The sequence below is a fragment of the Plasmopara halstedii genome (genome assembly GCF_900000015.1).
Source record: "Plasmopara halstedii genome assembly, contig: Scaffold_614, whole genome shotgun sequence".
Taxonomy (NCBI): Eukaryota; Oomycota; class Peronosporomycetes; order Peronosporales; family Peronosporaceae; genus Plasmopara; species Plasmopara halstedii.
The window spans coordinates 1594608-1622146 of record NW_020187532.1 but is presented as its reverse complement, the minus strand read 5'-3'; the positions used below and the strand labels follow the sequence as shown (position 1 = coordinate 1622146).

Genomic DNA, 27539 nt, shown 5'->3' with positions numbered 1-27539 from the left:
CCGAGCGCCTTCTCTCTAGTCGATGGATCCGGGGCGAACTGTCACCTCTTATCTTTGTCGGCTCGTCGGACGGGACGTTGCGCAGCTACGTAGTTGATGGGCGTGCCGGCGTCCTGCGCTGGCAGGCGGACTACAAGCGGCTGTACCATACGTGCTGTACCAACTTAGATACCTGGGGTGTATTTATCACGCTAAGCGACAATCGCCTGAAGCTTGTGGATTTGCCATTAAAAAATAACCCACAATTGATCGACCGCGACGACACTAAAGGCGCTGTTCTCTTCGCGACCCATGAAGCAGCCAAGACACTGTGCGTGCTACTTAAGACAAACATTGTCAAGGTGTTTGACTGGACAATTAACAGAGTTCTGGAGTTGCGCACACAGCACGAGCTGCTGCCGTCTTTACTGCCAGTACAGCAGCTCGTGCTTCTCAGTGAAAACTATCTGTTTGTTCAGGGCAAAACGCAGTGGTCCGTTCTTCATCTTGACAGTGGTCGAATGCTGAACGTCGCAGCAGATGTGCTGCAAGATATTACGGAAGCACTGGAAGGAGCTAATGGGAAATGTGACGCGCTGGCACTGCCCAGTCGATTCATGGCGCGACGACGACAGCATGTGATGGATTTGCTTCTATGTGGTAAACGGAATGGAGTCATTTTGACGATCCATGAAGAAGAGAAAACATCAGATAATGAAGAAATAGCAGACGTGTACGGAGCTTTTGGAACAATTGCAGTCACAATGGGCCAGCGTGCTAGTAAAGCGCTAGATGTTTCAACGAATCAGCTGTGTCTAAAGGTGGACAGAAAGTTTGCATACAACACAACCCCACGAAGGGCATATTATCATCATCCATTCCTGCTTCTAGACCAGGCAGACCATATATCAGTCTACAACTATGGATCGCTGCGCTTTGCGCAGTCGCTCTTAGTCAAATCACCTTACAGCATTTGTGCTGCTCTCAATGTGGCGTCAGCGACAGCGGAAGATAGGGGCTCGCTCCACCGAGATGATCGACCGGCCACTTTGTACACTGTATCACCACCTTTTACATTTCAGACGCATCAAATGCTACCAATTGCACAGCAAGTCGCTGCATCGATGAAGATTAAGTGTCTTGATGATGCTGTCGCGCTTTGTAAGCTTTGCCCTGAAGATGACACTTTGAGCGATGCTGACCAGCGAGCGCTGTATGCAGAGTACGGATACAGTCTCTTCCGATCGCGAAGCCTACAGCAAGCAATGCTCTATTTCTACGAGAGTTCAATCGAAGTTATGGAAGTGCTGCTGCTTTTTCCCCGTAATTTAATTCCTCGTAAGTACAGTGCTATACACAAGAATAGCAACAAAAAGGAATATGTTTTGGAAGGTGATGACTTAAAGGAAAGTTTGCTGGCTCTCATTGGATTTCTGCGGCATAAACGTAGTGCATACTCACAGGACAACGTTAAAGCGTCAGCTATGATAAAACGTGAAAATAACGACATTGATTCACGCGAAGTAGGTACATTGGAACTGATTGACACAATGTTGGTGAAGTGCCTCGTAGTGGTCGCTGAAGAAGCGGAGTACGAAAAGCGAGCGAAACGTGCGCTGCTTAAAGTCGTCACCGGTGAAAATTGGTGTGAGATAGGAGAAACAGAAGTGTTTCTGCGAGCTCACCGACGATTTGAGGCTCTGTTGGCTTTTTACACTGCGCGAAAGCTGCACCGAAAGGCACTAGAGCTCCTGGAAGATTTGGAGCGTAGCGCCGCTTCGACAGCTGTACACACTCCTTCAGAAGCAACAGAACACTTGTCGGAAGACAGCAGAGATCTGCTATCATCTCATGATTACATGGTGCTCATTGCACAATATCTTCGGAGGCTCGGACAAAAGCATGCTGAGCTAATATTTGAATTTTCGCGACGTGTATTATCTGTTGATCCTTCTCTCGGTCTTTCAATCTTCACGCAGCGTGATGTCGCGGACTCTAGACGTGACATTGATCATGCCGCAGTACTACAACACATTAAGAGCTGCTCTATTGCTTCTTCGTGCTCAAGTGACATTCCTCTTGGTACTGATACAAGCATCCCGGCGGACATATCAACACTGAGGTTGCCATTGATAAATTGCCAAATGCTGGCTATCGAGTACCTAATTCAAGTTATAAATGAAAGACCCTGTGATTTGACACCGCGATTGCATGACGAAGTAGTATATCTGCTACTGGATGCAATCCACAAAAGCTCTTCGCACAACCAACATCTCACCAGTCGCGTTGAATTGCAGGGTGGCATGACGGGGCTTCTACGTCGCAAGCTTCTTTCATTTCTCGAATATCCTCGCGCTGCCTATCATCCTGAGCGCATGCTGAGCCGTACACCTATTGAAATGGTGGACGAACGTGCAGCACTACTATCGAAGCTCGGCCGTCACCTCGAGGTCCTTCAACTGTACGCTTTACAGCTAGAGGACGCTACTTTGGCGGAGGCCTATTGTAATCGCTGCTTCGATTCGAAGACGGCTGATTCTTCTATTTACTCAACACTGTTGAAAATATACTTAAGTCCACAAATACGCAAAAATGGATCAGCGTCGTCGCCTCTTCAATCTTTTGGAAGCGCATCTTTCAGCTCTGATCCACAAAGCAAAGCTATACACGCAGCCATCAACGTGCTGAACAAATATGCTGAGCGGATTGACGTGTCCACGGCCCTTGACCTCTTGCCTGCTGATATCCCTATGGCATTATTGGCTGAATTCTTTCGGCGCGTGCTTGAGCGTAAGGTTGAGCGTTTCCGCAACGGCCAAGTGAAGAAACACCTTTCAAAAATGGAGAATTTTATGGTACGCGGGCAGCTATCTCTGCTGCGTCAGGAATCAGTCACAGTGTGGTCGTCGCAGTGCTGCCAGTCGTGTGGCAAGAAGCTTGGCGTTGGCGCATTTGTGCGCTTCCCCGTCGGTTTAGTGCATTACTCCTGTCAGCCCGTTACGTAGATTCTAGCAATCAATTTGGAGTTAAGTCGTATCCTTTGAGGACTTTAGGCTTTTGCCATGATGATTGGCCAGTAAGTATATCAAAATAGTAATATTGGCGTGAATGATGATCAAATACTTTTTGGATGCGCATTCGTAGAAGTCGATGAAGTTCAAGACGTGCGACAGCACAGCGCATGAATGTGAACAAAATTTGTGTGGCCTCACTGGACACTGTGACTGTGTGTAAGCGTCGTCTTTTAACACTTTTTAGAGAAGCGTTTTTGGTCTGCTCGCCATCTAGCATAAAAGAGGGTTTCTCCCACTTGGCAACTCCAGTTTTTGGGTTATAGTAGTAATACTGCTGGGTGATTGGGTCGTAGATTTTCTCAAATGGGTTGAATACTTGACCACGCAACTCGTACTTGGCGTGACGAGTGCGCCACATCCGCTGTATACGCAAGGCAGCTTCTTCGCATGATATATGTCGTAGGCGCTGCAGCCTCCGTCTATGTCGTTTAATTCGAGCTCGATCACTGACACGGAAGCATTCGCTTGTACCGGGCAAGTATGACGAGATAGGGACAAGTGTCGGCTTAAGCGTATAAAATGCTGCGGTGGTAGATTCAACTGTGAGTTCAAGGTCGTGAAGTCCCAGCAAAATTGGCTTGAACCAGGAAGTTGTACCAGAGACGCTGTCATAGTAGTATGGCTGACCCGATATTGGATCCATCAACTTGCGATAACGACTATTTATCAACTCAAACAGCGTGACCCGAGTTGCAAATCGTCGGTACAACGCTTGAATCATGCACGCAGCAGCTTCATTGCGTTTAAATATCTCCTTCAAATTACCGTTTTGCGTTTGTCCGTCGCTCTTGTATTTGAAGCGTCGAGAGATCTTTGGTCTAACCACGTCGCAGTTTAGAAGTACATCGGGTATCTCCCACGTCGATTCCTTCGTCATGACATTGAAATAATAGTGTCTACCGATCGTAGCATCCCAGAGTTTTTTAATACGTGAACGCAAAATACGACGCATTAAGTTGCGGCCTCGATGGCGTCGGTACGCACGCTGTAAAATCTGAGCGGCCTCATCTAGACTCATGTTAGCAAACCTTGTAAGCCGCTTGATTTCAACAGGATCGCCTAAATCATACCGCTTTCGAAGCAATGGCGGGGGATCCCACAACTTTGCACATGGCTCTTTGTTTACCTTTGAGATAGCTGGCTTTCGAATGTAAAAAATGAGTCCTTTTTTCAAATCCAAATGCTTTTCGTACTGACTTTGCAGCTTTAGTAACATCAAACGGCGTGCTTGCTTTCCTCGCCACATGGATTGCACCTTTATCGCCACTTCAACTGCCGTATATGGAGGTAAAACCCTTGGTGAAGCATCCGGATCACGAATGGCCAGTTCATAATCTTCATCTAGTCCCACTGGACGAGTCCACGACTTGCTCCCCTTCCACAGATTGTAATAAAAAAAATTGTTGTGCTGGATACTAAAAATCCGCTGGTAGCACTGTTCACGAGCACGCTTCAGCAAGTTTTGAGCTCTTCGCGCACGATATAGACATTGTAGCTTGCGCACAGCTTCATATTCTTCCATAGCAACTCCTGCCTTCCTTAATCCGTGTAGCTGACGTTCGTGCGAGCAATCGCGGCACATCCACAAGCGCATAGGGGAGGGCTGAAATCCATTGCAGCGCCAACACAGTCGACACAGGGGATGAACAATCGATTTTATGTCAATATCGTTGATGCGTTGGGCCTCTCGAATTTCTTTTTCTTCTCGAGTACGTCGGTCAGCGAATGGCTCGGGTCGATCAAGAAGTGGAATATATTGCGAAGGTACGGCAACTTTGGTGCTTTTACTGATTGAAGGCATTAAAGCCGAACTACAAGACGATCTGGGTACTCTGGATAAATTCAAACACGGAATAATGCAGGGCATGTCACACCAAAGACGTGACACTTGAGGCCATTCGTAGCTTGAGGCATCATGACTAGCAGTGCTAAATACCGTGAAATTGCGTCCACAAGCTAATGACGTGACGCGTCCAAAGCGTCTACCATCACATAATTGCAATTCGGTTGGGACTGCATGAAATGTCTGTGAGCTGCCCCATGTGTAAATGCGGTTGGTGGTTGTTAGCACTGCCGTGTGGTGTGTCCCGCATGCAATTCGAGTTGCAAAATCTTCTTTGTCGAGTTCACGGGATGACAAACGAACAGGTCGAGGTTCGTCAACAAACCGACTTTTTCCTATGCCAAGCTGCCCATAGATGCCTGTGCCCCACGTGAAGATGCGACCGGCTTTGCTCTCTACCTGGGAAGCTTCAGCTGCGATACATGCGCTGTGCCACGATCCGCAAGCAATGGTAAGAGTGACAAGATTTGTAAGCAACCCATTCACCACAAAGGGCTGAGTTATATCGCTTACTGGCTTGCCCCGGCCTAATCGTCCACCATCACTACACCCCCAAGCAAACACTTTGCCGTCTGATGTCAACGCCAAGGAATGCAAAGCTCCACATGCCACCTGACGCACTGAAATAGAGCGGAGTGCTGCCACCTGGTGGATTACTGCAGCTCGGGGAAAACATTTTGACATCGTCATAGCAGTGGGATTGGAAGGGCAGACACCGAGTTGACCGTGCGAATTGCTGCCCCAACTGAAAATGACCCCATCATGACCTGCAACATGATTACAAACAGCAATACTGTGGTGTCCTCCAACAGCAGCAGTGATTGTCTGATAGTTCGAGAGTGCTTCAATTAAGGTTACACGATTCTGTGCTACGTGAGCAGCGTTCTCTGCTGCGAAACCCAACGCTCCGTGTGCATTGTCGCCCCAACTGAAAACTTCGCCAGTCTTGGTAAGTGCCATGGCATGACCTTGCGCTACATATACGTGCTTTACCTGCTCAGTTTGCAGCGCATGAAGAAGAACAGGCGAAGCAAGCCAGTGACTTTTTCGCGAAGTCAGCTCAAACTCATTGCTGACATGAACGTTACTACACAATTCTGTTTGCGACGCCAAACCTCCCGTTCGACAAAGCCATGCAGCACCTCTAGCGCTATCTAGAGCGTAAACAGCGTCAGAGTCAAAGCCCTACAAGCACCATTTTATTCAGGAAAAATGGAAGCACGTTATGTTTGGCTTAAAAACGTACCGCTGCAACACTCGTGATGTAGTGACCCCGCAGTGGACGAATGTCAATGACATCAGCCCTAGGATGAGCTCCACAGAAGTATACGCTTCCTTGAGCTTTGCGGCTTTTTTCAAGCGCTCTTGCAGCAGCTTGTGTTGCTAAATTGAAAACTTCCACGTGCGAGTACACCCAGCGTTGTATACGACAAATTAGTAGCACCTTTTTCCCAGACGAAGGCAGATTAAGTGACAATGCTATGAGTCGAAGTTCTTCACGTGACATTCTCCTTAAATCCACATCTCGCCAATGGTTACGGCTTCTTGCATGACCAAAGGCTCGCAACGATGAATATGTGAAGCGAATGTCTTGTCGGAAACGCTGAAAGGTTTGATGCAACAGGTGAATTCGATATGCGCGTTGAATCATCGTGGCTGCTATTTGTTGTCGGCGTTTCAGTCGACCGGGCTTCCATCCAGACTCAAGCTTGCGCTGTGCAGCCTTCACCTTACTATTTCGCTCGACTTGAGCCTGACGCATCATGCCTAGATCCATCTCACATCAAGATCTGGACAGACGTAGACAAGGGTCCTGAAGCAGCAACAGACGCGTCGTTTCATCAAAACAAACTGATTTATATAATGCAGTCGGGGGTGGAAATTACCACAGCCACATCCCATTTCCGCCCGATGCTTTTCGGCAGAATTGTCTAAGATTTTCTTCAAGAGTGCGCAGTTCACTCAAATTGCATCTGAACGGATGATTAAAGCGGTCGACTTATAAGGTTACAAAAGATGAAAGCCGCTTAAGGAATAAGCAAGTTTGAATGGACGAGTAGAAGCGGCCATTGTGTCCTCAACCTTGGCTACTTAAAAAACGCCAACTATCCAGCGCTGGTACTTGTCGTACCACCGTGTACGCCAATTGTCCAGCGATGCATCGATAAGGGCTTGCACAAAATCTTCGCAAGAGTTTATGTCCAAGTCTGGTTGAAAGCGCGCGGCAAAACGATTGACGGTGCCTTTAGGATCTCCCGCAAAACATGGCAAATGCTCGTTACCTTGCAACATCATTTCCACCAGCAAAGTGAAGCGGTAGCGATACTTACGAGCTACAAGGAACGACCGCACACAGAGTGACCGAAATCGCTGAAAATGAGCAGATCGGGGGCCGCCCATGAGCTCAACAAAATCGGCTGTAAGTTTAAATGGAGCCTGCTCAAAAGCCATATTACCTGGATTATTAGCCAAGATATAGCCAAAGTCAATGTGGATAATGTGACCCTCAGCATCCAGCAAAATGTTGCCGTTGTGGCGATCCTTGATCTGGAGGAGAAAGCACACGATCGCGTAACCAGCCATGCTGCTTACAAAATTGGCTCTGGCTTTTCGAAATTCGGCAGTACTTGGATCACCAAAATGCCTGGTGAAAAAGTCGAGTAACGTCGTAAACTCACGATCGTTGCGCTTCAGCGAATCCAGAGAGATAGTATCCGATATCGCCTCAACAAGACCAAAATTGGCTGAAATGGCAATCACATCGTATGGTCGGATGAAGACAGGCACCTTAAACTCATTGAACACCTTTGCAAATTGATGAATGAGCTGCAAGGCTAGTTGCTCTTGACGGAGATCATCGTCGCTTTTAACGATCACCGGCAGCAATCTCCATCCTGAAAGCTTTCCGTAGGAAGAAGTCGCTTGAATTCGACGCTCTTTATCCGCCCATCGCTCCTTAAAAATGACGCATGGCAGCTCTACCACTTGATGGCGTTTTTTAGGGGATAAATTTCTATTTTCAACTTCTTCATCAATCTCGAGTTTTAAATCACGCTCAGATAAATTCTGCAAAAATCTATCGGTACTGTCAAAGCGAGCCAGATGATGCGGAGAGCTCGCTGAGGCTTCTGACTGAGGCGACAATACTGTATCAGACTTTGGCGACCAGGGCCCGCTGGATTCAACTTCATCGAAATCCGTAGTGGCAGAAGTGATTTGAGCAGGTAAAGGCTGGCCTGAAATCATAGGTCGACGCTCCGCCAAATTTGTGTCAGCTGTCAAACCCCGTTTAAAGTATGTACCAGAGCTTCTGGAGAAAGGCTGGCTCTGGCTTCTCTCTGGTAAAAAGCGTTGATGTATTTCCTCCTCATCGTCACCCTGGCTTAGCAAGGCTTCAGTTTTTGAGTCCAGATTCTTCTCACCAGAGTTCTTACCAACCAGCGAGTCGATTAGTCCGTGCAGCAGCTCTGTCGGTTGCACCATTTTATTTGATATGTGGTGTGAGAACGAGCGAAGTCTTGTCGGGCTACTAGGCGTGCGCGATTCACTCCAGAATCCCAATTTGGCAGCATCAGGAGACACCAAGGGTGTGCGCTCAGCAGATGTGGTAGTTGCCACGTGGTCTTGCGTACCTGCAGAGTCCCACAAACCCAGTGTGAAACGTCTACCTTTAAAAACGCTGTTGCTACGCCGTTTGCGCTGTTCTTCTTGCGGAGATGGATAGTCTACGATTTCGGCACATAGCAAAAATGGAACTCGCTCTCGTGTTGAGAATGTGAAGCTCTCATCAACGTGAATATGCTTAAGTCGGTGATATGAGTTGCCAACAGGGAGATAAAGAGAGTTGTTCGGGAGGTACTGATCTTTCAAGTCCTGTAGCCAGATGCGAAGCTATGATGATGAACATATGTCAAGCAAACATCTCGATATACAAAAGTGCATGACGTACCATATCATTGCGCCTGCCATACGGTACAGCGCGTAAATTTGACGATATGTTTGCTAGTAAGCCCAAAAATGCAGTCTCAAGTTCAAAAGGCTCCACACCAGAGACAGCTGATGGTTTATGATTTCTTGTCGACCTCGTTAAGCCCCATTTAAAGTCATGAAAAGTATCGTAGTGATCTTCCTGAGAGCTTAGTAATAAAGCTTCAGCCTCTTGTGCACTAGCTGATACCTCTGATCCACGGTTCGCATAAACCTGCTGCTGAGGTTGACGCTCCGGGCTTGATGGATTAGCAGCGACCATTGCTGGCACCATGCCACGCTCCAAAACATCTATAATCAACCCTTGTACACGCTGGTTATCAGCTTCGGTGGAAAAGACCGGATTATGCACGCAGTAGGACTGTATGTACCAAAACATCTTGTGAGCAAACACATGTGACCTGTGACGTAATCATAAACGTTAGTGCCCACATAATTATCATGATATAATCTCTTACGGCTGCTTACTCCGAGCATTTACGTAAAAGTATCGCGTATAATTGTTCGGAGCGTGCAAAAGCACTTAACAATAAAAAACTGCACAGTTGTGGCAGGTAGAACTCAAACTCGGCTTCGTCTTGGCTTGAAGACACGGCAAGTCGATCCAAAGCGCCTTCATGGTGAGCGTAGAGACTCACTATGGCCTCAAATGTCGAATCCTTGGTCTTACGCCGACCTGCAAACTGTTTACTTAGAGTGGCCCATTTAGATCTCCACTGAGCGCGCGGAGTCTCGCTCCTTACCTCCCACAGCAGTTTGTCATCGGCCAGCCGACCTCGACTTTTATTCAGCTGCAATATATAGCTAAGTTGCAGTAATGTACTGAAAATCGCCATTGCACCTAGTACGGCTACATAGAAATCACCCCATGGCACTTGACGATGTTTAGAGAAGGTGTTGATGCGGTGACCATCCATATACAGCAGCGGCTGCAAAGATCCAAGACAGCATGTGGCAACTTCGATGAGAGAAACAACAAATACAAAGCATCGCGTGGACGGTACGCGCTTGTTGCGGCGTCGGATGTAGACGAAGAAGAGTAAGCGCAACAGCGACAGTAGCGGCTGGAGCGCTAATGACTGACGAAACTGTAGCGGTGACCGCAGATCTCGCAGTAGAAGATTATTGCCACCAGGGGACGCTAGCGGCACTAAAAAGTACCAGCCAAGCACTGAAGACTCCGCTGAGAGCGTAAGAAGATTATAGACGCCCATGATACGCGCAACTGTGGCGAGGATCAAAGTATCGATTGGATTCCGCAGAGTACTGATTTGATCTCGTGTTGAATGATTGGTAAATAAATGGAGTTTTTCGGTAATCGAATGGGTGGAGCCATGTTACTTTGGGTAACGTTATGGGTCCCATATTAGACGAAATACAGATTTTTCTCCTAAGCTCTACTACCACCACCTTAATATCCTTCTTCGATTCAGTACGGACGTGAGCGGCGATCAGGTCGGTCTCGAAAGTCACGGTCTCCGCCGCCGCCGTATCGGCTGTAGCCGCCGCCACGTCCACCACCACCGCTTCGGCTACCGCCCCCGTACCTATCACTTCCACCACCATAACGTCCACCCCCCCCACCGCCGCCGCCGCGACGACCTCCACCACTACCACCATGCCAGCCGCCTACTGGAGGCTCAGGCTTTCCTGCAAGCTCCACCTTAATAACCTTGCCGCGAATCTCAGAACCTGTAGCAGCATGTCAGCGTTAGTTTAAAGCAAGCTAGCGACAGAGCTGAAATCGACGTGCCGTTAAAAAAATCAGGCGCTGTACGAGCCGCGTTTGAATCCTCGTAGGTAAGCACCGCGTCGCCCTTCGGTTGTCCACCAGCATCCGTGTAGATTTTAATCTTAAATGGCCACTGGTCTTTATAGCCACGCTTCTGCTTTTCACGTGCGACGACACCAATGGCACCAAACATTTCCTGTAGCTCGTCCGTCGTCGTATCCGCGGGAAGGTTCGAAATATAGATCCGCGCCCAGGTTGGGTCATCTAGAGCCTCCTTCGCCGGGTCCCATGCCTCTGAAGCCTGAGGTTGGTTTTCTTCGTGATGGTCTTCTACTCTTGCCGATATATCCTCTTCCCTGTCATAGTCGCGAGCGCTACTATTGATGCTCGGCTCGCTTTGGCGTGGTGCGTCCCTACTTGAACGTCCGCGGTCTCGAGTCCGATCATAGGCATCATCACATCGATACGCGTCTCGTTCGCGCGGTCTAAAATTTGAATTCTCCTGACTGTGTTCGCCACCGTACCTGGCGGACGAGGAGCCAGCAGAGCCCCCTCTGCGACCATCGCGCTCTCGATAGCTCATGGTCGCTTTAGTATATCGGCTATGTGCATTAGTACAACCCATGCGTGGGCCACACCTAAGTGTGTGCTAACTTAAGGCTCATTATCGGCTTATGCCACATAATTTCTTTTCAGCCAATACTAGATCGTCTATCGAGTCAGCACTGAGAAGCAAATTACAACAGAGAAACCCCCATCGGACTCTCTACTCTCACTCAGCGCAAGGTTGTACCGCAAGTAGACGTTGCGGCAAGAGATCCCAACCATGGATGAAAAATCAAGGAAACCTGAGGGTGCATTATCATTCTGATTTTGTCTGTTATTCCATACTCCGTTGACCTTGACCATAATATTTTCAAATTGCAGACACACCATTCAAGCAACAAAAGCTCAAGGCCTGGCAGCCAATATTGACTCCTAACTGGGTTATTGGGACTTTTGCTATTGTTGGTCTTATCTTCATACCCGTTGGCATTGTGCTGCACACTGAGTCGGACAATGTGCGTATCTGCTGTGTGTGTCAATATGGAGGTTACTTTGCTCAGTCTTCTTTTAATTGACACAGGTGGTCGAGTATTCGATTCAATATGATGGAGATGCATTAACACCGTCGTCCAATATTGTGGACCAGGGAAATGGCTGCTTTTTAAGCACAGAAAGCGAAGGCGACTCGTTCGATGTGGATGTTCATGGCTGCAGAATTACGTTTCGAATTGAAAAGGAGATGAAAGCGCCAATTTACTTGTATTACCAGCTCGACAATTTCTATCAAAATCACCGTCGCTATGTGCAAAGCCGTAGTGACGCGCAGCTTCGCGGAGATGCTGCAGCCAGTACTAGCGACTGCTCGCCCCTGACGACATCTGGCACAGGTGTTAATAAGTACAACTCGACAGCACAGACGCCGATTGGTAACAATCAGACCGACTATATACTGATGCCTTGCGGTTTAATAGCCAACAGTCTCTTTAATGACATTTTTTGGGTTAACAAGCTTGTGACCAATGGTAATACATACTACCAGAATGACACGTATGGAGGCAATACACTCGTGAACCTTGTTGATCAGACGGGTATTGCTTGGAAGTCGGACGTCGAGACCAAATTTAAGAATATCAATCTGAACGAGCTAGCAGACCCTGATAATACTTTACTGATTTGGCAGAACCCGCGCTACCGCTACATCATTCCCATGTACAATGGCCAACCTCCCATCGCGAATAAGACTGCTTGGACGACGCCTGCACCAGCATACGGTGTGCAAAATGAGCACTTTATTGTATGGATGCGAACTGCCGGTTTGCCAAGCTTTCGCAAGCTCTATGGTCGTATTGACGTTGATCTTGCAGAGGGCACGCAGCTTGAGTTTCTCGTCTCCAGCAGTAGGTTTTCTCTCTTTGCTTAATGAACTGTGAAACTAATTTTTAAGTTTTTGGCAGATTTCGTAGTGAGCACGTTTGAAGGTAAGAAGTCAATTGTGATCTCGACGACATCATGGTTCGGCGGAAGAAATCCGTTTCTTGGCATTGCGTACATCATCGTGGGTGCGCTCTGCATGTTACTGGCCATTTTGTTCTTTGCAAAGCACAAGCTGAGTCCTCGTAAGCTGGGTGACACAAGATATCTCGTGTGGAAGAACAACCACTAAAGCGCAAACAAGCAAGTAAGCGACCCGGATGACCTATGGTATGATAGCGAGCAAGTCGTAGGAAGTGACGAAGTAAAGTTAAAATCCAAATTTGCTTGCTTGCGTCGATAATGTATAGTTTCTTTCGTATCTGTCAGTGTTATTCCTATGTGGTGTTGTTTAAATATATATATTGGATCAGATATTGCCAGTCCAAATGCTGGCGGGTCGCTATGAACTTCTAGATAAAATAGGAAATGGTGCCTTCGGAGAAGTGCATCGGGCCAAAGACTTGGAGATGGGCCATATTCGAGCCATAAAGCGGCTCAGACTTAATGACAATGGCCAGCTCACCGTCATACCGGCAGTTCAATTTCAGGAAATTGAGGCGATGCGCCAACTTCAGCATCCTAATGTGAGGCATAGTCTTTACTCACATGGTAGTCAATCCAATAACTTTTTTGTTGTAAAGATCGTTCAGCTTTTAGATGTTGTACCTGATGGCAGCTATATTGCTTTGGTGCTTGAATACATGCCAAAGGACCTTCTCAGCGTTGTTCGAAATCGACAAGAGCCTTTGCATCTAGCCGATACTCGCGGACTTCTGCGAATGTTGTTGCATGGCATTGCCTGTTGCCATGAGCACAATATATTGCATCGAGATTTAAAGCCGGGAAACTTGCTGTTGAGTGCCGATGGCGTACTTAAAATTAGTGACTTCGGTCTTGCTACTGTATTCGCGGGACGGAAAGAACGCTCGTATTCTCACCAAGTGGCCACGCGCTGGTATCGTGCACCAGAACTGCTGTTCGGTGCACGTCATTACGATACAGCTGTGGACATGTGGGCTGTGGGCACTATATTTGCCGAACTACTGCGCCCGACTCCGCTCTTCGCTGGACAGAACGATTTAGACCAACTATTTCGAATTATTCAAGTGTTTGGCGATATTGAAAAGCAGTGGCCAGGCGTACGGGAGCTTCCTGATTTTGACAAAGTATCCTTTCCATCATACGAGCCTATGGCTCTTTCTACTGTTTTTTGCAACTCTCACGCTACTGCCGTGGATCTCCTTTCCAAACTACTTACACTTGACCCTAGCAAAAGACTGTCAGCTCGAAAGGTAGCAACAAAACGACTTTAGCGAAGCTTGTCTAATGTTTTGTTGAATGAGCAGGCTCTTATGCATGACTTCTTTTTTGAAGGGCCTGAACGCTTCTGCTTTTCAAATATTCACCCGAAGACTAGAATCAGCGAAAAAAAAACGCAGAAATTTGATGACTGCAACGCAAGGCTTGGCAAACCTCTGCAGCTGACAGAATTTATGTTATCACGAGAATTCGACCATACGGTGTTTTACACTTGATTCACTTTCAAATACTTATCGACCGTACTGTGTAGCCTCCGAGAACCGTTTCATCCAAACTTCTCGGCCTACGCTGGCAGGTGCTCGAAAGCGGAACATTTTATGGCCCGCTTCAGGTGGAATCAGCTTGATTTTGAGTTCATCTGTCCGGCTTCGGACAACACTGTAACCGCTGATGCTTACTTCACGCTCGATAGGAGGCTCGCGTTCCTCGTACTCGCTTTTTGACTTGTAGCAAGTGAGCGTGGCGTGCTTAAGCACATAAAAGTATTGACGCCATCGCGACGAGAAAACGTGTCCTCTTTCATAGCGCTCAAGGTAGCCCGACACCTCACGACCCTTATCAGTGATTATGTCAACTGTGTCGATGGTACGCCTCGTAGCTTGCATCGTGCTTTGATAAAGTGCTTGTTGTTCTGCCAATGCATTTTCAATTTGGGTCTCAGTATTCCGTATCGCACCCTGTAATGAATCCACCTGCTCATCATGAATTTGCTTGATTTTAGCAATAGTTTCGTCTTGTTGTCGGTCCCACTCGGCAATGTTGTCAGTAAAATGCTTGACATGACGTTCCTTTTCTCCCAGTGATTTCTCTAAATCTGTGATGCGACGCAAGTTCTCGATACATACTGCCGAAAAGCGGTCATGTTCTAGCTGCGTCAGGTACTGCAATTGGCGACGGACTGGTCCATTCCAAAATCCGGCTAGGACAGTAGCAATTTGAGGGCCGCGCGCGACAAAGTTATACTGAGACACCATTGCCTCAAGATTGTTCTTGTAGGTTAGCAACTCTAACGGCACCTTAGTAAGCACAACAGGTGCATCGGCAACCTTCTTGTCGTCAAGCATGATTGAAGAAACAGCGCGACCTCGCAGTTGTTGCTGTTGCTGAGTCACTGTATCTGTCTCGTTTTTGCTGAGCACTACAGAGTGTAGATAACGAAGCAGTTCACTACAAAAAATAGCTGACGAAACTTCGTTCGCGCGCTCAAAGCGCCTTCTTACCCGTCCCATCTTTGCCCACAATTTTTTCTTTTCAGCCCGAAAGTCCAATGGACTGGCGAGCTCTGGATCGAGCGGCGATGGGCTACGCAGACCCACAAGAAGCTCATTTACCAACGTATTGACTCTTCCCAATCCTTCTGCATGAATCGTGTCGAGCACTGAAGTGTCCACGGGCATAGCCTCCTTTTGTAAATTGCGATACTCGCCAGGAACTATGTAGCGTGCTATGCTATCATTACATTGAGCTAGAAGTTGGTCAGGTGTATGCTCTATCTGTGACTCCTTCGATGCCTCAACAGCTTCTAAGTTACCATCAAACCTGCCATTTTTATCTTGAGTGATTGTTCCTCTTGCATCTGTTGTTGCTGTACTCCACCGATTCGTGGGAAATCGCAATAACTGTTTGCTCAAAGCGCGGCCAGCCGTGTTCTTCAAAAAGCTAAAAAGTCCAGTATTCAACGACTCTGAAGATGTCGGCGTACCAGAACTCCCACCCTCCTTTTCATTGGATACTTGCTGTCGCTTTAAATTACCAAACTCATCAAAAATCGAGGATTTGTCTCGTCCAGCGACCACGTGATGATTGTGTTGTGCTTTTAGCTTTTGCTCAGTAATTGCCACTAGATACTCTGCGGATATTGAAACGCGCTCATAAACTGCTAATCGCGCGTGTATCAGATTACAATATGACTGAAAAGCCTGTTGCTCGAGGTCCTGCCAGTGTGCAGTAAGGACATCTGTCATGACACGCTGCAGCACTAGGGACGCTCCATTTGACGCGTTTATCTCATGGAACAGCGCTTTAATTACTCGCGCTGATAATGCTCCGTTCAGATAGTAACCGAAAAAACATTTGCACTCCAACCGATCAGCTACATGTGTCAACAGTTTGGGAGACGTATGTGGGTTTTCTGGTGCAGTAAACGAATTGGACTTCAGCACCACGCAGTCTCTTGACCTTACGAGAGTACTTAAAAGTAGCTGAGCGTCTGTCATTCCCGCAGCCAGCTGCTGCTCAAAGTAGGTCGAGGCTGAGTCACATCCATTCATATCTTTAATTTTAAGATCCACAGCTCCCCAAGTAAAACGCGGGGACACGTCCTTCAACAGCTCTGAATTTCGATCTGCACTGACAGAATCTTCACTTATTTTAAGTTCAGCAAAACTTGCAAGAAACGGCAGCGCGGTCTCAAAACTGACATTAGTGATGGGTCCAGCCATGACAGTCACTACGTGCGAACTAAGCACGAACAACAGTAGACCCCAAAATGGTTCTTTCACCAGCGATACACCACGCAGTACTAAGAGAAGCATGTTTGTGTCCTGACTTGCTGCAGGGACACTGGTAGAGCTTAGATATAAACCACGTTCAGTCAGCTCGCCCTCCTTCTTGTCATCTGGAACGTAATTCATACCTACAAACGCCACTTTCCGCGTTATAAGTTTCACTCCATGGAGAACGTCTAAACCTGCATCATGAAGACGTATATCGTTACAATTCCAGCCTTGTGAAGTCGTACACAGTGGCACCAAGTTTATTGTGTCTCTAAGGACTGCCGCCATCTTGATTGACCAATCGTAAAAGACTCACTAAGAGTAAAAACGTTTTATGTGCTAATGGATTTAACAGCATTGTTATCGCACATAAAACGTAAATTTTATCGCACATAATGTTTATTTCAATTTCAGAATTTACATTTTAAAATATTTTAGCATCGTTATACCTCATGAACAACAAAAACTTTTAAATTCGATTGCTCCATACAGTGCATTTCTGAAACAAAATATGATTGGAGACATGTTTTTAGTCTCACATTATACTAATCAATCTTCTAAAAAGACGTGCTACAACTCGTCTTCTTAGAACATTGCAATGAGTTCGAAATAGTGTCTATGTTACTACATTAGGATATCAAAGACGATCGTTGTATCTGGTGTTGAACCTTGCTCATCCCAGCCACGCAGCCATGTAGTAAGTTGTTCCGTTCAGGATGTGATCAATAATTAAATCCTTCACCGAGCTGAATAATCATTAGGAATCTACTTCAGCTCCTGGGATGACCATATAAGTACATGCAATCAGTTTGCTGTGCACTTATCACAGAGATTACAAACCGACAGGGGTTGATTCCGTGCGCTTGCGCAAGTGTTAAAGGTGTCTAAGGGTTTAATTCTTATGTGGTGGCACCTTTGTCGAGCCTGCAGGTTCTGATAGAGAGGTAGCAGTCCATCAGAATGGAGCTTGTTTTCGGTCGTTCGACGATGCGTTCGATAATACCGATTTGGTGGTCTATGTGAACCATCTGGATCCGATAGCTCATCTAGCTGCTGGCAGCAAAAATGTGGTCGGTGTGAATTATGCCAAGCTTTTTCTCGGCAAAGCGTTTCGCCAAACTGGCTGCCAGTAGCAATTGTATCGAAGAAGGGTCCGCGCTTTATTGCTAACTTTTGGGCTCAGCACCAAAACATAAATGTCAACTTCTGGTCGCCAGAAGATAGGTGATGAGACGGTACGCGTGATCTGCGTCTAAGAGGATACACTCCGAAGTACTTGTGCGGAGAGGCCGCGGTGCTGAAGCGAACTGGCTCTTGATGAAATTGTGTCGAATGTTGCAGTACATGCCTCAACAGGTCTGACTGGTCTTGCATAAATGGTCTGGTGAAGCCTGGGTGCATTTATTACCGCCACGAAGCGGCTTCGGTCTTAGTGTGGTAAGGCTGTCGATCAAAATCGACTTGATGAGATCAAGAAAGATACATTTCGTAGCAAAGTTTTTTTGTCAGACATTGAGAGTCATGCGCAGGGTGCGCGACGCTGTGACTGAATGCCAAGATAAATATGAAGCTATAAACCGATGTTATAGGCTAGCGGGATATATGAATATATGAGAAGGTAATATTTTATTGACTGCAATTAACCTATCTACAAATTCAGTGTCTGCAGTCTATAAGACTGAACTGCGACCGCAATACATTGAACAGCTCACGGTCATGGCGGAAAGGATTAAGCTATACTCTGAAAATTCCAACAAGAATGCAAACGCATTCAGAATCCTATGTTGGCTTACGTTCCTGCAAGTCAGAGCTCTGTTGCGCTCAAAGCGAAGTCTCTTCCATCCCCAGTAGCTATGCTCCTTTGTATCAAAGCAGCGACGCGGTTCTAAACCACCAAGGGTGTCTCCAGCCAGACAATGCAGCGACAAAGCTCGAGAGTGAACTAGAGATCTGGCTTTAATCGACCACACGCGCACGCCGTGACTCTTAGAGGGAGTCAGCGTGTCGTTACAACCAAGATCTTACGAGAGCCAGCCGTGGGAGGATTAACTTTAGCTGGCACTTGTCGATAATCGAGAGGCGATCCACTTCGTGTGGAATGGTTGGCGAATTGACGGGTACATGAGGCATGTTAACCGTACCTAGTTTAGTGGAAGAGTTATCCCCAGTCTAAAAGGTCGCGAGATCCCACATTGGCAGCGTTGCCCTGACGATGTAACCACTTATGACTTGGCGCTTCTTTGGCCTTTGTTTCCCTTGGAGTAGAGACAGGTTCGCCCGTCGCAGTGCTCTTTACCCTGGTGGGAGGATTCCAACCTTGCGGTGAATAGGGCTATTGTTTGGACGCTGATATGGCTGTCTTCTGAAGACTAGCGAGGTCGTTTTAGCACAGACTAGAGCTGGTGGTTTGTCCACTCGGCGGCTGCCATAAATAGTAAAGCATGAGACGTCTCAGGCAGACGCCTGCATAGCTAAAGTAGCTTGAAGAGCTTTTTGTATGGGTGTGGCGGCGTATTTTCCTCTATCATTGCGATAGCAAAGTCTGCTATTAAGTGGCAATCTCACCAGCTTCCAGTGTACAGCTTGCAATCCTCAAGGAAGATACGAGCTTTACCAGCCACTGCGACTCCTGGCTTTGACGGTTCTTATAGGACAACCAGTGGACTGAGAGAGCACTCGCATAACGACTTATCGCGCTCATTTGCTTTGAGTATTGGCGATCGCCCACACGCATAGAAATGTTAAAGCTCCACACTACAGCGACGATCGACTTTGAGCGGTTTGCACCTGTAAAACCGGCGTCGGTTTCCTCGACAGAGTGTCAAAACACTTTTTAATGTCAGAGAAGGGCACGGATCTCGAGACTAATGTGACTGGGAGGCTGCGTGCCGTGAGCGCCTCTTCCAATATACGACTAGCCGTTTTTTGCCATTTGAAGACGATAGTGTTTATTCGGGACTCGGGACGTCACTGGTTCCGTTCATCGAGATACACCTCGGCAGCCTTCCCGAGAATTGTTGTACGCGCGTCGGCCGCGAAAATTGCTTTTTTGGCGGGGTCTTGCTGAGCAAGTCATGTTTTTTGTGCACGGGAGAGTATTGTCGTTCAACTACTCTCAGATGCAAGCATGGTAAAGTGCAGAGAGTGGAGTGGAATTTTAGGCATTGTTGCCCGTTAAGCGGTCTTTTTTGCGCAGTGTTCTACCGATTTAGCTAATGTGTGTACCGCTATTTTCAAGCCTTAGTGGTGGGTGTAACGGAGCAAGTAATGTAATTCTGTGTACTACACTCTTACACATCTGGTACAATTGTACTTAATACAATATGAACGAAATTCATCGGTATCAGACTATCAGTATATATGAATATCCCGGAGTTCTGAAGAAGAGGGCTCCAAGGTTTACGTGAACTGCTAGCCACACGTCAAAAAGAGAAGACAGCTTTAGGATCAGAAGATAGTGAAACGTCTGTATATCTAATTAGCCTATATAGAATCGATTCGAAACATATAAAATATATTTCTCTCGGAATAGCAGAGCTAGATAGAGTGACATATCGCGCTCATGTCTGACCGCTTCCGAGGTGGTCAAATCATATGTCTCATACCTTATTCCTACATTGGATTGTCATCATGAGGCACCACTACACGCTGAATGTCGTATGGGTTTGTGCTACGATACAGCAAGCCTTGACCAAAGGCATATTGATGCGGGCTGTAATCGACCGCTTTGACGAAGTGATAGCTGAGCTTTCAAACTCTCAAGCCTCCCTGATAACACATCCCGCACATTGCACGCATCGCAACATCAATCGGCGTCGTCATTACTGTGACATGCGATAATTCTTACTCGGGATGACACGAGAGCGCATCTGCCACCACATATACCTTATCTCATGAGTTAAATCGGAAAAGATGTATTACTATCTATCTGTTCTATGTGGTAGATGTGGTGACGACGTCACTGTGCTCAATGGTGCACAATTTTTTTATAGATCACAAACAGCTAAAAGCCAAGACGGTGCACTCTGAATGGACGAGGGTATGGTCCAATTGTAGTAGCTCCTTTTCAGCTCTGAGTTATGAAGACTCATACACGAAGACACACCTGACGATGACCTCACGGATATCTGGAGGTTGTCGCACACATTACACAGACAAAGATTTGACACCAGAAGCTCACGCTTACAAACGCATAGAGATTGAGTGCGTATGCTAAAGTAAGATTTAGAACCAAGAGCCTTTAACATACTAATTTATCTAGTTTGCAAGGCTTTTTTGAGAATAAATATAGTCAGGAGTACTCCTGTAGAATTATACATAATAAGTACGTATACAGTTTGTGACAACAAATTTATCTTCGCGCGGCTGGCAGCCCACTCGTTCCATTACCCCCTTCATCGTGATATTCATGGATATTGGTACTTTAAACTTTGAATAATCACAGTCTTATTAGGGTGTAATGAAACCCGTAGTGTATCAATGAGAATTGTACTCATGTGTCAAGTGTAAGTACGAGATGACAGTATTTACCTCTCACCCTAAAACAAACTAGGAAGAGGAACACACTGATGATAACATTTATTTGTCTTTTAAGACACTGCACAAAATGACAGCTCAACAAGCAACAAGTCCATCGCCACCCGCTGCACTTTACCGCACCTGCTCCATTGAGCAAACATGCACCGGACGTCCCCCCAATGCACTCAACCAACCGCTTAACGGGCCCATCAATAAGACACGGGCACGCACTAAAAGCAATTCCTGCCGAGGAAGTTGAGGCGTCACCCGATACAAACGGTCGCGTTACCTCCAAGTAAGACCCATCATCTCAGCCTTCACCCAACGACAACGGCTTAGCTGTTTACTCGGCCATTGCACTGAGCCTTCCTGGGGGCTTGAGTGTTGAGCTCAAGCCATTTTTAATCAGCGGGAAGCGTTGCGACTCTCCCCGTAAAGCTTATGGCAAATTCATCTTGTAATTAACGAGCTGGTTCTGACGCACGGACCCCAGCTTCCTCTGCTGCAGGCGCAAGGGTCAAGCATATGCTTGCTTAGACAGACCATCAGGCCGACTATTGCTCGAATCACCAAGCTACAACTATGGCTTTAAACCGTATAAAGCCGCTTGCTCAGTCCTTACACAACTATGCACACGGATCTTCCTTCACACTTTGGACAAAACGGGTGCGAATAAGTTTTTCAAAGGTTTTTTTAACCGCTATAATCGCTCCCACGAGTGCTGTCTGCACTTAGAGCACATGAGTTGGGGGGGGCGTACAGTTTATGGCTGATATACGTTGGGCACTCGAAACTGACGAAGCTACCGATGAATATCCGACCTAATTCTCGCCCACGGCGTTTCATCCACCTTGGTGCAGTAACGTCCGTCTGGGCAGGCATCGTCTCACACTAAAGTTTACAGACTGCAAAGCATGACGCATACAGCAAGGCAGAACCCAACACCTCCAGCTCTTTCTGTCTGCGGCTATGTTTGTCTCCGTACAATAGCTTTAACAGCTATAACCCAAAAACCTAAAGAGGCTCTCAACTACTACCTAAAAAGCGCGCTGTGAAAAGCGACCCTGCATCCCACGCTTTAGTAATTATGATTGCGGTAAGCATCATCAAGCCAACATTCAAACTCTTGGTCTTTACGCTGTAGAAGCACCATGCAGATCTTTGTCGTCAGTATTAAGACTGGTTACGATGCTATCGCTTGAGGGATCAGTTTACAATCATGTTAAAAACCCGGAAATTGTTGCATCCAATTCATCGATAGGCAGGTCGAAGTGTAGAAATCCGTGCTGTACCAGGTCCCGTGCTTTGAAGACCTTAGATTAGCTGTATCGTGCAGATCATGTTTGTACGCTTCATTCAAAAGCAGAATTGAGAGCATCTCGAGGAGCTAAGTACTTGCTTTGCTCTTCTATTTCAAGAGTAACATATATTGAGGTTAAGTTTAGCCTGGAGCGAAATTAAAGACACCTGTATTATTATATACGATAATCAAGCCCTCACTGCTCAGCCTGAGGCCAGAAGAACACGTTTCCAACGGACCTTTCCTTTCCGGAATCCCATCACCCATTTTTGCCGGCAATAATCATGATACAATATTAAGGTACTTTACTGATAAAATTCTGAGTCTGCTATAAAGTTTAAGGTGTTATAGTGTAACATTGACACCCTCGCCTACCTAAAATGAACTAACCGAAATCACACAGAGAGTTGATCGTCTACGAGCACCCACTGCGCCAACCGTTTGCCTACTACCATTACTTCTAATAGTGCCTTTTCTTACGAGTGTTATATAAATCGCATGTGCAACTCTAACGTGTTATCATAGCTCAACGAGCGCGACTTCTGCGGCCAACGACCTATGATACATGTTTTATGGGGCTGCCGGGGTATTATCCGACGAGATCGTTCATAGTGACTCACCAAATATCGACCCGATAGCTTTGCCCTCACCGCAAGACGTACGGCATAGCTGCTCACCGGCGACGAGAAATTTCCTGCGCTTTCTCTCTCCTTTGCACGTAGTGTGCATTCCGTAAACATTTACTTAGGTAAAGCGAGTAGATGATACCCAAATACAGCTGCCAAGGAGCTTGCGACAATGTCCAATTCATTACAAAGAATTTAGGCACAGCTCAACGAGCCGGACTTGTCCGTCAGCATGTGCAACAGTCGCAATAATTTTGCTAGCTCAATATCGTCGCCTGAAATATACCGTCGCGCCAATTAGATCCCTTATATGCTTTTGTTTGCCGGATTTGCCGCTCAAAGATTTAGCAAAACGAGAAATCTGGAGCTACTTTGCGAGAACTTCTGATCCTTCAGATCCTCAAGCTCCAAAAGTTCCGCCTGCTTCTAGATCAGCAGTGGTTTGATGATAGTCTACATGAGCAGAGTTTCTTTGGTGTCGAATGCTAGCAAAAATGCGTTACTTTCATGCACAGGTTGAAAATGGCACGCTGCCTCATGTATCTTCTAGCTTCATTCAGTGAAGCAGACGTCCAACAAAAGTGTAGGCTAAGGATTGAGTGAGCGGTGTGCAATGCCCGACATGGGTGTGGAGATGGACTTGAACGCCCTAATTTCTTTCTACCAGTGTCCTTGTAACGGGGTTTCTCGTGCTTTGAAATGAAAGGTGTGGGTCAAACAAGATGGTGTGACCGCACAATAGTGTGGCTATGCTTAAACAAGAAGTCAGTACGTGGCTTGACCGCCAGTAGTTATACATTTCATTAGGTTTTACTCTATACATAAGAAAACCTATATATGTACATATAGGCGGCTTTGCCGCAAATAAAACCGAGAAATACAGTTGACGTCTAGACGAAAGAGTTAATTAGCCTTTGCTAAGGTTATAATCACTCTGGGAGGTAGCGAATTGCGATCTGCTACACTCTTCCTGGTTTTAAGTATTGGACGAAGGTCACCGACCTTAACAAAGCTTCCTCTATGCGTAAGAGCTACGGCAGCCCCGCTGCGCTTTGTAGCACTGAGTCGTTACGACTGACCCTCTGTGAGGATGGAGTAGTTTTATTTTTTGCCCCAGGACAGACAGAGCGGGCTTACAAAGCTGATGTCTCTGCTTAGACCTGAGGGCGTGCAACACCTCGCTTTGCAAGGACCTGAAGCGATCAGCGCGCGCCTAGGGGCGTTTTCAAGCTTTGAAAATGTTCTGCTAGAGCACCGATGTCGGCGTCAAATGCGTCTATGACGCCACTGTCGGCGACGGATGACCCCCTCCCCCCGACCCAAGCCGATCATGGTGAGTGTTAAGACCTCCGAGGATAAGGATGAAACAAATATCATGCTTTGGATGAGAGAGGCCGAGACTACTATGGCATCCGCCATACTCCAGAACGAGCAACAGTGCATGGTGCTATCTATCTCCAAGCTCGGGGGCAGAGCGCGAGAATGGGCACTAACGTGTGGATCTTCGGTTCAAGCGGCGTTCCCCTCCTGGAAGGAGCTGAAGCTGCAGCTTTTGCGAGTGTTCTCGCCGCCTAACCAGGCATATCGTATGCGATCGCGTTTCCTTGCCACCCTATAGGGCAAAAAGGATACGGTGGACCTTTGTCCAAGAGTTGCGTACTCCCATTGCCGGGATGGCAGCTGATTCTCTCTCCGAGGCGGTCACAGTGACCGTCTTTATGGAGGGACTCCGCACTGGCGTGGTCAGAATGGAAGTCTTTTGTTTGCACCCGTCTTTTTTGGAGAAGCAGTAAATGTGGTATTTTTAGCCGAATTTAACTTTACGTCGACAGTAATTGACTGAATGTACACTCTAACAGCTCGTCGAGCGGGTCTGAGCCGATGGATATCATCTATGCGAGGACAAGGAGGCAGAGCTCTGAGCTGCCGAGCGGGATTAAAATACCCGACGGTGTTCTGTCTGTAGAAACATCCGTCACCCTTGGATTGGTTGTCCCCTGCGCAAGACGCGTAAAGGTTCATCGAACCGACGTCCCACCTCTTGCCAGTCTTCTGGTTTGTTGCGGGGAAACGACAACACCCAGTAGGTGCGGGGTGGCCTACTGGGGAAGAACTGGGTTCTGTTTAGCCTCAAGGAGGTAGTGGTCATCGGGGCCCAGCCCCGAAGAGCTCCGTGCTCTTGAACACGAAACGTGTATGCAAGCCGGGCTTGCTTGTCGTAAAAGTGACCGCGAAGGGCTTTGAGAAGCCATGAAAATCCTTATCGAATTCGGGGTGTCGGGAAATTATGTCGTTGCTCCAGAAGTCGGCTGAATGCTGAGGCGCTGAAAGCGCAGTATACCGACAGCGTCACTGTTCGCTTAGCGACGAGGAACTGTGTCACTGTGCTGAGGTACCCTGTGGACCTCGGTGTCAAGTTTCTTGACTTTGATAGCGTGGAACGCTGCGTCGTCTCAGAATTGGATGTAACGTATGACCTTATCCTTGATATGGCATGCTCGGAACACTGTGGTGTCTTAGACATGCGAGCCTTGTTCGAGGCGATAGTTAAATGTGAACTGTAGATGTTCACAATCTGGATGAAGGAGAGTGTAAAGGGTCACACAAGGTGGTGTGACCACACAATGTGTGGCTTCACTTCAATAAAAAATCAGTACGTGGCTGGGACAGCCAGTAGTACCTATGGATTTAGATTCAGGCGGCTTTGCAGCAAATAAAAACCAGACATTCAGTTTACATTTTAAACGAAGAGTTAACTAGCATTATGTTAAGGTTACAGTTACTCTTGGAGTAAACGAATTGCAATCCGCTACGCTTGTACTATTTCTAAGTGATTGCTGACTTTTGCTAAGCTTCATCTAAGCGAAAGTCCACAGCAGCCCCGCTGCTAGCGCTCCGTATTGCGGGCCTAATATGTAAAAGTGTGCTGACACGAATGTGCGTACGTGATATCTGTGTCAACGTCATATATTCACGCCTCATGCGTTGGCCTTTGACTAGCCCGTCGGTTTTCGCCAAGTCTTGGCGCGTGCAAGATTCAAACTTGCATTTTGCAGCGAATTTTGGGCGAGCTTTGTCCTGGATTTTATGCACCAGATCGAACATGTTGATTGCTCACCATTCGCAGAGTGATGGACAGACAGAACGCTTAAATCGCATGGTAAAGAATACTATCGCAGCGATTGCTGTAAATCACCAAGTTTGTGCTGAATGATTCATTGCACGTTACATCATTCTTTACCCCAATGGTTGGGCTTATTCCCGTGTCTCTTTACTTTTCTTCGAAGAAATGGACTGTCGAAACAACTTTATTCGCTGGTATCAGTTTGGCTGCTCTGCGAAGTAAAACCCAGATCGAGTCTCAACGAGATTGACCGTGATGCGCTGAAAGCAAGACGCTATTATTAAGAGCCGAGACGTACAAAAGTTAAAGTGCTGATATCAGAGGAAGGCGAAACGCACGAATATGTTGTGGAGAAAATTATATCATTGTATGCAATTAATCTGTAGATACATTCGGTCTCTGCGGTCTTTGAATCATAGTTCCAACCATCGTAACGGTGGTATCTAAGCTATACTCTTAGCAACCCAAAGAGTGTATCTTATGTTCAACTGTGCTTACTGAAGCCAAATCACGATCCCGCCCTGACATACTAGTCGATTGTAGAACCTTTGGTTAGCGATGGATCATTTTTTCATCACCTCTTACACTTAAGCTGCCCTAAGCTCCAGCTCAGCGATGCACTCTTAAATTGCTGCAGGTGTCATAAGCCATGCACTGTGATAGTGTAGGTGAGTGGGTGCAGCGCACATCAAGACTCTCGAAGAAAGTTGGCGTGCCGTCACAACTGTGAGAGATTGCGTGATTCAGTCCTAGGATAGTCGTCCTGGGTGGTTGGTAGGAGGTAGCTCTTTTTGCATGGGGCGGTCAGTAGGCCAGCGGGCGTCACCAGTACCAAGCGAAGTGAATAGAAAAGTCTTATCTTGAATACTCGCGGTGTATAAGTTCCAAATTGGGCAGGACAGCCCTGGTGCTGTTGCCACTTATGCTGGTCTACCTCGGTCTTTGTCTCTCCTTGAGAGGACGCTGTGACGCCCGTCGCAGCACTCAGTCTACTAACAAGGGGCGACCGACTTTGTCCCAAGTTAGCGGGAGATGACAGCTGTCTTATGATGACAAGCTGATCTTCTTACAGCAGAAACGGGAAGTGATAAGGTTTCGCCGCGACGTTTGCATCGTGTTAAACTGCATTAAACGAGTTTTATGTCGGTTATCCTCTTCACTGAAGCTGGATTGCAAAGCTATGAAGCGGGTGAGGTGTCGTGTCTTCCTCATCCATTTCAGTACGATATTATTTGGTACTTTCGCTAGCATTCAGTACCGAAGCTACAGTCTGCATGAAGAATACGGATCCAAGCGCAGGTGATATCCCTGAAAAAGTGGTGATTTGTCGCGCTTAAGAAGCTATTTTCGGGCGCTCGCTTTGCTCTTTTTTTGTGAGAAAGACTCGCGCGCATAGATATGTTAGGCCCCCGCCTCGACGCAAAGGGCAACTTATGATGCATTAAATTTCATAGTTACACCATATTAGATTCATTGCGACTATTGCACTTGCAAGAGCGAGCGCTCGGCTTTCTGAGCTAGA

General features: G+C 47.0%; 6 protein-coding genes across 6 annotated transcripts in view; 2 read left to right on the top strand and 4 right to left on the bottom strand.

The window, feature by feature from the left end:
* PHALS_12334 (Vacuolar assembly/sorting proteins VPS39/VAM6/VPS3) overlaps positions 1-2984 on the top strand; it is a gene marked incomplete at both ends in the record, with an annotated part of 3706 nt that extends 722 nt beyond the window's left edge. Inside the window, one exon of the mRNA XM_024727862.1 lies at positions 169-2984. Coding sequence (XP_024578396.1) covers positions 169-2984 — 2816 coding nt within the window. The remainder of the gene's footprint in view (positions 1-168) is intronic.
* A 368-nt stretch (positions 2985-3352) lies between these two features.
* On the bottom strand, positions 3353-6673 carry PHALS_12333 (E3 ubiquitin protein ligase; the record flags this gene model as incomplete). Its single annotated transcript, XM_024727861.1, has 3 exons — positions 3353-3459; positions 3525-6081; positions 6143-6673. 3 exons carry the CDS (start codon positions 6671-6673, stop codon positions 3353-3355), a joined length of 3195 nt encoding a protein of 1064 aa, XP_024578395.1.
* A 314-nt stretch (positions 6674-6987) lies between these two features.
* PHALS_12332 (Phosphatidylinositol kinase (PIK-J)) lies at positions 6988-10097 on the bottom strand (the record flags this gene model as incomplete). The annotated part of the gene is made up of 3 exons (XM_024727860.1): positions 6988-8787; positions 8846-9284; positions 9352-10097. 3 exons carry the CDS (start codon positions 10095-10097, stop codon positions 6988-6990), a joined length of 2985 nt encoding a protein of 994 aa, XP_024578394.1.
* A 215-nt stretch (positions 10098-10312) lies between these two features.
* On the bottom strand, positions 10313-11198 carry PHALS_12331 (tbp-associated factor 15b; the record flags this gene model as incomplete). The annotated part of the gene is made up of 2 exons (XM_024727858.1): positions 10313-10575; positions 10637-11198. The coding sequence occupies 2 exons, from the start codon at positions 11196-11198 to the stop codon at positions 10313-10315; spliced, it is 825 nt and encodes a 274-aa protein (XP_024578393.1).
* Positions 11199-11441: 243 nt separating this feature from the next.
* On the top strand, positions 11442-14169 carry PHALS_12330 (cmgc cdk protein kinase; the record flags this gene model as incomplete). Its single annotated transcript, XM_024727857.1, has 7 exons — positions 11442-11469; positions 11543-11676; positions 11742-12558; positions 12616-12716; positions 13006-13218; positions 13276-13926; positions 13981-14169. 7 exons carry the CDS (start codon positions 11442-11444, stop codon positions 14167-14169), a joined length of 2133 nt encoding a protein of 710 aa, XP_024578392.1.
* Positions 14170-14184: 15 nt separating this feature from the next.
* On the bottom strand, positions 14185-16737 carry PHALS_12329 (hypothetical protein F441_05083; the record flags this gene model as incomplete). Its single annotated transcript, XM_024727856.1, has 1 exon — positions 14185-16737. The coding sequence occupies one exon, from the start codon at positions 16735-16737 to the stop codon at positions 14185-14187; it is 2553 nt and encodes an 850-aa protein (XP_024578391.1).
* Positions 16738-27539: the final 10802 nt, after the last annotated feature.